Source organism: Pongo abelii, chromosome 5, assembly GCF_028885655.2.
Source record: "Pongo abelii isolate AG06213 chromosome 5, NHGRI_mPonAbe1-v2.0_pri, whole genome shotgun sequence".
In the NCBI taxonomy this organism is placed as follows: Eukaryota; Metazoa; Chordata; class Mammalia; order Primates; family Hominidae; genus Pongo; species Pongo abelii.
The window spans coordinates 130758485-130770976 of NC_071990.2; the positions used below are offsets into that span (position 1 = coordinate 130758485).

Sequence of the window (12492 nt, forward strand, 5' to 3'; positions counted from 1 at the left end):
CATACAAGGCTATTAAATCCACTTATCTAGGTGAGCATAATCTCTGATGTATTTATATTGCTTTGCTTTATGTACTATACTCCCTATACATGTTAGACAATAGTTTCTGAACCATCTATAATTTAAAACCCTACATTTTATTTAACAAACATCTGTTTAGCAACTACCATGTGCTGGGTACAGGGCTAGACATTGGATAGAAATGGATGCATTTTGCCATCCTTGCCCTCAGCACCTCACATCTTTCTTTAATGCGAGTGAGGATGGTTGCTTGTATTCTTGGGAGAATTCTATTTGAATAGGAAAAATCACCAAGGAGAGGAATACCTGACAGAAAGTATGATTTCCTGTCTAAAATCTATATTAATCTGATTCAGAAGATGGCAACATGCATATGCAGTGTAATGAATGGCATATCTTATCTCCAGCTCAAGTTTTTCCACAGTTGATACCATATTTTTCTAGCCAGAATTTAGATTAGGGTTTTCCAGGAATATTTAAGATTTATAATTTCGTTGTATTTATGTAAGCCAAAAGAACCCCTTAGATAGATCTAAAATATGAGGGAAACATTTTTTGTCTGAGATGTGCCTGTTGAAGTAGAAGAGAGGGAAGATAAGGGTCAGGGTAAGGAGGAGATATTGGTTGCATTAAAAATCTTGTAATCAAAACCATTCTGTAAGTGATTTGTGTGATCAGCTTATGCACATCATCTAAATAAGACTAGAATTTAAAAACTAAAGCAACATTTCCCAAATTGTAGATGTTCCTGGAATAAAGAATTCTGTGATCACATAAGTTTGGGAAGCATCCATTTGCATGTTAAAAGTTCTGGCGTGTCCTACAGTGTGTAATGAAGAAATCTGTTCAATTTGTTTAGCTCAGCATTTCCTAAACTTATGCGGCCATAAACCCTCTGCTTTAACTATATAGCAAGAATATATCTCAGACTACAGCTCAGGTGGGACAAGAGTTATAACTTTATAGTCTTTATCACAATTTAATTTCTATTTTGAGACCCCTTGCTCTGTATGTGGGACCTGTGAGGTCTTAGAAACATAATCTGAGCCCGTTTCAAGTTGTTTTCTTCTCCTCTCTCCCAGCTTGAATCAAAGTTCTATTAAGCTTACCTAGTAGCAAAGGCCTTATATGCAAGGGTAGAGGGGAGGGTATAATGTCTGTGTGTATGTGTTGAGCAAGGGGACATGTGATAGGGCCAGCCAGTACTGAGTATTTCACCCAAGCATGTTTCTGCTGACCTATCCCTTTTTCTCTGTCCTCCTAATTACCTTTCCTTTCAGGTCTAGAAAGTCTCTCAACTACTTTCATTCCATTCTTGGAGGCACAGGAATCATTCAGCTTCTTTCATTCCATGCTAAGACCCACCAACATCTCTACCATCATCATTTTTCCATCTGCCTTTCCAACTCCATCCCATTTTCTATTTGAAAAAGGAAGAGCTATGTTTGTGGAACTGGTGGCTTTCAGGACTTGGGGTCTGGCAGATTCCTGTGTCTCTGGCTTTTGCCCTGTCAAATCCCTTCATTCAAACATGTAGCACAAGATGGCCTTGCTTCTTGAATCGAGGGGGTGAAGAAAAACAGTGAACAGGGGAATGGCCAAACAAGATACAACAAAACATGGAATGGTATTCTGTCACAAGTAGAACACTAGTTACAGCTTGGAAAACATTCACTTAGGGCCAAAACACCACTATTTTTGAGGTATCACTGCTTTGCTGGGGAATGATTTAAACAAAGGAAAAAGAAGAGTCAGAGAGTGAGGGGAGAAGGTATTCATGATGATACCTTTGCTAAGATTCTAGACTTTTATCATCTGGACAAGAGGAGAACAAAAATAACAAAGAGACAGAATCTTGAAGGGCTAAAAGGGATTAAGTAAGCATAGGAGTATCAAGAGCAATTAAAAAGACTATTGAGCTAAAAGTGAGTTAAATGCTGAGGATACCTGCCTGATTGGACACTAAGTTACTTTCAAAATAAGTTTGTAACCTCAGCAACATGTCATACATTATGGAGAAGGCATTTCAAAAAGACAGGCAAGTTCATCTGGTGGATTCTATAGGACAACATGAAACTTGATGGGATACATAGACTTCTCAAGCCCTCCCCGCTCCCCAGCTGGCAAATTTTTAACAACTCCTCCTTAAGTGATGAGAGAGGGGTCAAAAGCCAGGACTAATCTCACAATTGCCTCTGAAAATGTGGAAGGTATTTGAATCTGATTGCTTAATATTTTGAAAATTCATCGACAGTTTTATCCTCAAGATTCATACTAGATATCAAAGAAATTCCTTTTGGCTTCTTAAATTTCAGTTCCAAAATCCCATTTAGATTTTGTCTGCTTCAGAATGTCTGAATTCGAGTGGAGTCTAATCACCCCTCTGATTTCTATGCTCATGAGACCTTCTATTCACTTCTGAGTCTCCTTGTGCCTTTGGGTCCTGAATGCAGAGCATGGGCTACAGAAATAACAGAGGAGGGGCAGTTATACCTACTCATAGTACCGTTAGCAAAACTGTGAGTCCAATTGAGGTGTCAAGAGGCCACTCATATGTGGTTGTGCAGTTTGTACACTGCACAAAGGCACTTAGGGAAGGCGAAGATTGAGGGTTTGAATCCAGTTTGCCCTATTCTTTTCCATGAAGTCCCTGGGTGTCTACTCTCTTTACTTTTTCTGCATATGTCTAGAGAAGACACTTTCTTCCAACTTGCAAAAGGCACCATTTGAGCAGGGAAACACCCTCAGTCTTTTGCTGATTATGTCAAATGGGAGGAAGTAAGAACACAGCGTTACAGCCACGCCTCTTTACACAGCAGCCACCCTCTTCTGTGCCTTTGCCAATACTGTTCCCTCTGCCTGGAAGACTGCAGCCCTTTCACTCCTCCAGCCGAGACTAACTAATCCCTGTTTAGCTCCCAAAAGTCAGCACTATCATCCTGAAAATGTCCTTGATTAGGCCTAATCTGAGTTGGTTGCCCTTTTCTGTGCTGCCATAATAGCATTTGCATATCTCCAGTTGTTCTACTGCTACATTTTAAAATGTGTGTTCATTCTCCATGGGCTGTAGTATGAAGACTGTACCTTATTTGTATTAGTGCCGTGTAAAAGTGCTCAGCTGATTTTTTTTTAATGGGGTGGGAGAACCAAGAGCTTTTCTAATTTGCTTGGCTAGATTAAGCTAGCATTATATTGTTTCATTGTTTTCAGTGTATAGATAATAGAAATGTCAGCCATGATTTTAGCCAAAAGTTGCTGAAAAAATGATGGGGCAGAATGAGATAAAAGTCTCATCAGTGCAGTTGCTTTCTTCTCATTGTTGCTTCTCTGCACGTCCTCTCTTTTTCTACCTCTCCCTCTCTCTCTCTTCCTCTCTCCCTCCCTCCCTCTAACATTGTTCCTAAATTATCAATAGCAGCAAGCGTAACAAATAACTTCATGTGTTATCTGGAGTCTTATTTACATTTAAACGGTCCTTTTTCAAAATATTGCAATTTGATTTGAAAAAGTTAACAGATGTGGAAAGGAACAATGCCTTTGTTATGTCAAGATGTCCGTTTCTAGCAAAGCATTCATTCAATAAACTATTTTTTAAAATGCACTCATTCTGCCTTGCATATGAAAATGAGAGGGCTTGACATTTCACATTACAATTATTTTTGGTGGAGTGAAAAACCAAAGGACTGTGATTTAAACTAATTTTAATTAGGTGAATCCAACTTGATCAGACTCTAACACACTATTTTTATTAATAAAAGTTATATGATTAGCCATATTATATTCTCTGACCCTCAAATTACTTTTTAATTCCTAATGGAACACCTTCAGAAATCTCTAATACTGTTCTCTGTATAGAAACACACACCCATACACCAGTAATGTGCTGAAGTGTTGCAGAAAATAGTCCCGCTTTCAGTAACATAGCATATGAATTTTCTATCACGTGCATTCACAAATTTTCCTTACATGTCCTGCAAGAAAAAATAAATAAAAGACAGATGCTTCTTTAGTTATTCTATTTAATTATAGTTATTTTCCTCCTGAAATGAGTTTTTTTTTATTATGGAGAATTTCAGTCTTATTAATTGCTATCTAAGTTAAGAAAAATTCCCAGATTTCATTATATAAAGCCATCTCTCCGAAGGGCAATAAGTCATCTTGAGGAAACTGAGCTGAAAATAATAGGTTTTTGTTTGCTGTGATAACGATCATGGTATATCCTTATTCCAGCGGCGCAAAGTCACTCTCTTCGTGGTAAACGAAATGAGATGTGAATATATGTGGATGTGATCATAAGCTCTGAATATTAAATAAGACAAGAAGAATCAGGTTAAAATTCAAAATAATCTTCTTCTTATCTTTATCAAATGCCTCTCTTGAAGGGATTTTGGGGGAATTTTATGCACTCAAATTTTATTGCATATTTTATAATAGAGAATCAATGAACAATTATATCTGTGGTTGGCAATATTCTTCTAAGCAGTATTTATACAACTCCTAAGTGTATAAAATCTTTTGTGAATATAAGTAATTTCATTTTAAAAATTATGATAAAAGATCAAATCTATGAATTATAGTACCTAAGTACCTACACATTTTCTAGAAAACTTAGAATCATCAATGTATCTGCACCAAATTAATGACTCTGCCCCAGAACTGTGATTTGTTAAAGTACTCTCAATATAATGTACTGGATTTAAACCATTTTTATTTCAAATGGTAGAGAGCCTTTCTCTAAATAATGACTGCATATCTGTGAGTAGATGAGCATAAAAGTGGTGTACTACTGAGGAAATTATATTCTCCCACATTGTTTTTGATCCCCTTCAATTTTGACACTTGCTGCAAAAGACTTTATCTTGATAAGATGGCAAAGATAACAGAGCTAGCCTGACCGTAAGATTCAGATGCTCTGTTCCGTTTCTCCTTTGGCAAATGTGGCTTAGTATAAAGTGTGAGCAAATGTCATTGAAAGAGAAGACAGAGCAGAATATAAATAGGCGCTGCCTATAAGGACGTTTCTGCACACCTGTAGCAGTAAGTTGCATTTTAAAACATAACATTTAGGTCAGAGAAAATTTGCTGCTATGGTTTTTAAAAATCTGCTTTGCCATGCCCTATAAACAAACTTTTGTTTTTCCAATAATATGTAAATAGTTTTTGGTAAGAAAGAAAGAGAGAAAGAAAGAAAGAGAAAGAAAGAAAGAGAGAGAGAGAGAGAGAGAAAGAGAAAGAGGAAGGAAGGAAGGAAGGCAGGAAGGAAGGGAGGAAGGAAGGAAGGAGGGAGGGAGGGAGAGAAGGAGGGAGGGAGGAAGGAAGGAAGGAAGGAATAGAGAGAGAGAGAGAAAGAAAGAAAGGGAGAAAGACCTGGAGTTTGCTAATAGAGTTGGCAGGCACAGTTCAGTATCACCTTATGGCATATTCCCATAATATGCAGGCATGCTTTCTCAGACTTCCCTTTAGTAAAGCCTTCAATGAAAATTTGCCTCTGAATTCATATGCAAATACATACAAATAGATTATTAATTCAGATATACCCACAGCTCCCACCCAATTAATAAGAATCTTCTGAGTCACAATTTCTAGTTAATAAATTCTGAACTCTTATTACTGAATTTCCTTGCGAGCCTGTTTCCTCATAACAAGTTCTGGCTGCAACAACAACAAAAAATGTGAATCTTACATATTTGTAGAGAAAATAACCAATTGGAGTAGAGACATATGATGTGTTGTACTACAAAGGCTTTCCAACATGGACCTGCATTCCTCCAGAGTGCCAGCAGCAGATTCTTATTATGCTTTGGTCTCATTTTCAGTGTCAGTGACAAGATTATATATTTTTTTGGGGCTGAAATCTAATTACTAGTGGGCTGGCAGGATATCATCTTGTATCTACACTGCAGTTGTAGAAAAACATTTTTTTAATCACTTTTGCGTTTGAGAAAAGGAACACTTAAAAGGAAAATCCATCATCCTGGGAAAAGGGGAGAATGAAAAATATGTAAACATTGCCCCAACTGAGGTCCCCCCAAAGGCTCACTGATGAAATTTCTTGCCTTAGGTGTGCAGAAGGCTATTTTGGACAACCCTCTGTACCTGGAGGATCATGTCAGCCATGCCAATGCAATGACAACCTTGACTTCTCCATCCCTGGAAGCTGTGACAGCTTGTCTGGCTCCTGTCTGATATGTAAAGCAGGTACAACAGGCCGGTACTGTGAGCTCTGTGCTGATGGATATTTTGGAGATGCAGTTGATGCAAAGAACTGTCGGCGTAAGTCCTGAACTATTGATGCCCCTGACAGAATTGATGTATTGTACCTCAAAGTAGCTGATGAGTTCTTGAGTGTGGATTGAAGAGTAGGAAATTATGTGGAATACATGGTTGATAGATGCACAGAATATACAGTCTGCATATTCCAGAACATTTCCTTGTACTAACTAATAGAGTAAATCCTTTTAAAATTGCTGTGGTATTGAAGCGTCACTGTTTTCCAAATGATAAACATGTTTTTATTTACATGCAGAAGGAAGATTTTTTTAATGAACTTATGTCCACAGCAGGAAAGAAGAATTCGCATATTAGATAGACACCATATATCCTTTTTTTTTGTTTATCTCAATTCTAATCACTTGCTTTAAATAATTTTTTCTGCCCATGATATTTCAGTAGTGGCCATCAGAAGGTGTTAATCAGTTATGCTTTCATATGTTAACTTTACAGTGTCATATTTTGTAATAGGTGTAAAATTCTGCCAATATTTTCACACATGGGCATTTGTCATTGTTGAATGATTAACCTCATTTTAGTTTCATAATAGTCATTTAAGGACTATTTCTAGAATGCTCTTTCAGTGTTTTCCTTCCACAAAATTAGCTACTCTAGGGCTTCATCCATGTTAGTATAATACATTTCTCCTCTCTTTACCTTTTTAGCTGTATTAATACTACATAGAATTTCCAAATCCTTAATGTCAGTGGGATTATAATATGAAGGCGGATCTTGTTGCAGAAGATCAAATAGAATGTGAATCCAGTGTTAGCATTTGGCCATCATCAGCTTCATCTACTATCATAATGTTTAAGCAGAGTAGGTTATGAGACCAGCCTATCCATTCACTTCTGTCAAATTTATGTGAGAGACTCTTCCAATTATTCAGGTGGGTCCCAGGACATGCAGAATTGTAGAAACCACTGTAAATGTAGCCTATCATCAACTCTACTGTAAGCAGAGTACAAAGACCCAGTAGGGTACCCTATTTCATTAAGAAATGTGTCTCTCTCATCACAGGTTTAGAAGATGAGTTCTAGCTTTTTGTTATTTAATAATGATAATTTGTTGAATCAAAACCAAATCACTCTCTGGACCAACTGGCACCTGTTAATATAACCTGTAAATTTATCTTTTTTTAAAGCAAAATTCACAACAGCTCAGTGCCTTTAAACACTGGATTCTTGACAAATGGGCAAAATCATAGAGAGCCTAAGAAATTCTTCCTTTCCCACAGGTCTTCTAGGATCTACATTTTCTAGCTGTGTGCTCCTGAGCAAGACATTTGACCTCCTTGAGACACAGTTTTCTAGTCTACAAAGAGAGTCGTGAATTTTCTGTGGGGACTAAAGGATTTGGCACATAGAGGGTATCCAGTGAGTTCCCAAGTCCTGGAGATGCTCACACATGGTAGCTGTCTTTGGTAGCAGTGCTCATAGTAGCTGTGCATATCAGTTGTTCACCAGTGAATTCTAAGGCTAAGTTAGTCATTTACTGACATTTTATCCTGTCTTCCAATAACCCCTACCCCCATAAAGTTAGGGATATTATTCCACTTGTTTTATTATGGTAAACTAGGGATCCGTGGCATGAAGTCTTAAGAACATAAAAAAGAATGTGAGAATAAAAACATTTTGACCATTACCAGTTTCCATACTACTTGCCATGAGTATAGATGTGATTATAATTTTTAATGCTTTTTGCCATATAATCACAATTAAAATTATAAGAAGCACATTTATTACTTATTTTTATAATTTTTCATGGATACAATATCACTTCTATGCATAGGTGGTAAAACCTCAAGGAAAGAAAGTTCATGAAAATACATTATTTTTGTTACCTATAGATTTGTTCAAGAAAAGCACACCACTACAAAGAAATACATTTTGCATTTTAAATTTGTGTATATTGTTGGTGTCATATTTTTCCATTAAAATGACACTTTAGCAAAACTTTATGTTGCTTTGTTATTTTTAAGATAACATTAATTTATTACCAACATATTTATGTTAAATTTAACTTTGTAGTTTACACGCTAAGAAAAAGTGACTTCTAAAGAATAAATAATTTGATATTTTTAAAATGTATATATGATATGCATAAGAAACTTTCATAAAATAATAAAAGTATATACAAATTCAATAAATCAGATGAAAATGGATATTTAAAGGAAAAATTTTCAGCCTTTCCTTATATTTCAGCTATAGACTATCCATAGGCTCTTTCAGTTTCTCAATGGCCCTTATTCTAGTATCCCCTTGGCAGACACTGAAGACGAACTTTGCTGGAAAATAAATCAAGCAGTTTTTAGAAAAGCAGTTGTTTGGTTGTTTATTTGTTTGTTTTTTAAAAGGAGAACCTAGAGCCAGGAGAATAAAATATTAGCATAGGCTGATAGAGTACCTGTTTATAACATAATTTTAAGTTGTGTTCAAATCAAAGTATTCAGAAATTTAACAAAATCATCTATGAGTAGCCTAAATTCCCATGTCATCTCCTCCTTGTATTTTTATTCTGATATAAATGCAATTATATGTACCATTAAAAATATAGGGTACATAGTAAACAATTAATTACTATTCTATTTGTGAAAAGGCCACTTAAGCTTTAGACTCATTTACTCTACGTTTTAGAATAAACTCAGACAGCTTTATAACAAAGCAAAAAAGACAAAACATTACCTAAATTAAATATGTTTTCTATGTTTGGAGATAGCATATAAACTGTAAAATAAAAGTGATTCTTAAATGTTATAATGCTATAGTCTTAAGATACTTGAAATGATGTTTTTGTTGTCTTTTGAACTTTTGAATCTTAAAAAAGGCATAAATATTTATTTCACCGCAAACCGTTTTTTAAACTTAACACAAAACTGGCACATAGTAAATCATTAAATCAAAAAAAGTAACTAAATTTTTCTAGATTAATAGTAACATTAAAATTATGCCAGGGTGCTATTAATTTTGATAATTCCTCAAAATTATTTTAGTTCTAAAGTCAGTATGCATTACTTACAATGGGATAATAGTATTTTAAGTGTTACCCTGATGTATCTGTAGAGAACTAAAACAGCATTACACCTTGAGTCAAGAACTCCAAGTTCCCGTCACGTCCTGGACTCACCTATATGACACAACAGGCATGTGGACTTGTATAAGCTATGGCTTCTTTGAATTTCAGTGTCTTCATGCTCAAAATTGGAATGATGATGATGACATTAATATTTTAATGGCATATGATGAGCTAGACATGGTGCTAAAGCCTTTACGTGAATTATCTCTACAGCTTGTAGAGTTGTTATAGGGATTAAATGATAGAATGCCTAACAGGGCACTTAACAAATCAGAAAACATTCTGTTACTGAACTTAGGTGTCCATGTTACCATGTGGGGTATATTATTATTTAACAAGCCTATTAAGACTATTAGAAAGTTTTCCTGACCACAGGTCTCTCTTCTTTTTGCAGCCTGTCGCTGTAATGCCAGTGGCTCTTTCTCTGAGGTTTGCCACAGTCAAACTGGACAGTGTGAGTGCAGAGCCAACGTGCAGGGTCAGAGATGTGACAAATGCAAGGTAAGGAGTAGAGGCTGACCCATAAATTACTTTCTCCTTGCAGATTTTCACTGGCTTTTCATGACATGTTTTGTATACCTTCGTATATTAAAAGGAAGGTTTGGGATTATCTAATTCTACAATTGAAATGACTGTGATCAGTGAAAAGTTTTTTTCAAACTAGAACAAAATTAATTGTACATTACCATTTGACCTTAAACATTTTTTTTTGGCAGTGAATGTGTATTATATTCACTTTAATTCAGACATTTCTGAAACAAATAGCAGGCAAATTTAATCTTAATCTGTGGAGAGACTCTTTCCTTTGCCTTTACATTTTTGGCAGAATAAAGTGTTACTCTTGGGGCTGGGTGTGATGGCTCACGCCTGTAATCCCAGCACTTTGGGAGGCCAAGGCAGGTGGATCACGAGGTCAGGAGTTCAAGAACAGCCTGGCCAAGATGGTGAAACACCGTCTGTGCTAAAAACTACGAAAATTAGCCAGGCATAGTGGCAGGTGCCTGTAATCCCAGCTACTCAGGAGGCTGAGGCAGGAGAATCACTTGAACCTGCGTGGCAGAGGTTGCAGTGAGCCAAGATCATGCCACTGCACTCCAGCCTGGACGACCGAGTGAGACTCTGTCTCAAAAAACAAAACAAACCAAAATGTTACTCCCTTTTCTTTTCAGCAAACACCTTCTTCTAGTTCCATCATTTAAAAGCTACTTCCTGTGAGCAGTCTACCTAATAGAAGTTTCAGTAGAGAAGTTAATCCAGATATTTTTAAAAATGCATTATTTTGCTAAAACAAAATATTCAATTAAAATAGAGCATGTTGTTCTCAGTCCCTGAACATACCGATTGCCCTGCTTTCAGTACGGCAAGCAACTTCAGATTCCTCCATGAGGGCGGACAGATTTGCTCTAGCACTTTCACAAAAGTACATTATATTTGTGATAAAGACAGTTAAGCAGAAGCAAGCATTTCTCCCATGTCAAACTGGCCTTACTGTAGGAAGTTTGAAAATATCGTCTGCTTCTGTCTCTTGAATAATATCATTGCTCTGTTTTGTTTTTATTTTATTTTATGGTTGGTTTTTAAAGCCCCATATGTGGCGGGATCCAGAGAAGCGATTCTGTGTGCTATGTGACTGCGATCCCATTGGCTCTGTGTCACCGCAATGTGATATTACAGGAAGATGTGTCTGTAAATCAGGCTTCGTAGGGAAACAGTGCAACCTCGGCAGGCAGGTGCACCAACAGGAGGAGCAGCCGCGGAGAGCGCAACGGGTGCTGGGTTCTCCTCAGAGGTGGGCTATCGGCAGCTCCAGCGGGTGCCCTCGGGGAGCCTATCGGGCCCCAGCTCCGGTAATCCCAGAGGCGCTGCATGGCTCATGCCTCCGCATGTTGTGTTCTGTGTGCTGTGGCTGAAGTTCCCTGGTGGCATTTTACCAAATAACAGTTGCTAAGTGTGCAAATTGCAAATGCAAAAATTAGACAATTCCTAATTAAACCCTTGCCCTTTTAAAAATAACCATCCATATGCTTTAAAAAGCATATTCAAGTTCATAGGGTCATAAAACTTTCAATTAACCAAACTTTCAATTAACCATGAATATGTAGAAATCAAATAAAAATCTACTTGAGAGAACCTATAATCTTAAAAATGGAAGAGACTTCAGGCATCCTTTGGAGAAAGCTTTTATAAGTGAACAAATGAAGGAAAATCTAGCAGAGAAATTGATTTTTCCAAGAAAACTCAGCCCATTTATCAGGCTGTCATCATAATTAAGAATTTTGTTAATTTCCACATCAATTGTGCTTATGTGTACAACAAACACAAGAAACACATTTTCACACACTATAAATGGACAAATACCAAAAACGGGGAAAGTTGTTTCTAATTACAAAAGTGTGGTTCTCACATCACAGGACAAAACAAAACAAATGCTGGGGAAGAAGGAAGAGAGGGAGGGGGGGAAGAAGGAAGAGAGGGAGGGAGGGAAGAAGAGGTCCCAGGCTGAGCTGCAGAAGAGTAGGAGACAAGACTTACCAGTATAGAGTCAGGACCTGTAGGGAATTGAGGATAGGGCATAGAAGAAGGAGAGAGGGAAATAAAAAGTAAAGAAGAAGAAGTGAAAAACAATTCATGGTTTTATTTCTTGGCTCATTATCACACATTTTTTAAACAACAAATTTTGATGTCAGACTGCCTTAGATCAAATCCTGGCCTCATTACTTCCTAGCTATAAATTCCTTGAATCTTTCTATAATTCAGCTGCTTCATCTGTAGTAAGATCCACTTCAGAGGGTTTATGTCTGCTTACATACTCCAAGAAGCAAATGCCAAGAGGTTTCCTGGGGGAGAGGCCAATGAAGCATAAAGTGGGAGACAGCATAGCCTTCTGCTGCAATGGGGTTCTGACTCCCGGGAAAACACAGAAAGAAAGACTGGGTAGGAAAAGCCTTGTTTTGTGCATTTTGTCAAATCTTAAATTCTTGGCCAAGCCAATGGGATATACCCAAGCAAATTTTACCCACTAAAGGAATCCTGAATTGGTCAGGGAGGTTCTAGTATCTTACTGTAATCAGCCTGAGAGAAAGATACTCTTGTGGAAGCTCATCTTAATTCGTTCAGAGTGCTGTA

The 12492-nt window shown here is 37.0% G+C and overlaps 1 protein-coding gene across 3 annotated transcripts in view; it reads left to right on the forward strand.

The window, feature by feature from the left end:
• LAMA2 (laminin subunit alpha 2) overlaps positions 1-12492 on the forward strand; it is a 652245-nt gene that overhangs the window by 404564 nt on the left and 235189 nt on the right. For all 3 annotated transcript variants that reach the window (XM_054558144.2, XM_054558145.2, XM_054558146.2), the window contains 2 exons: positions 6083-6294; positions 9761-9867. In XM_054558144.2, the coding sequence (XP_054414119.2) occupies positions 6083-6294; positions 9761-9867 (319 nt within the window). The remainder of the gene's footprint in view (positions 1-6082; positions 6295-9760; positions 9868-12492) is intronic.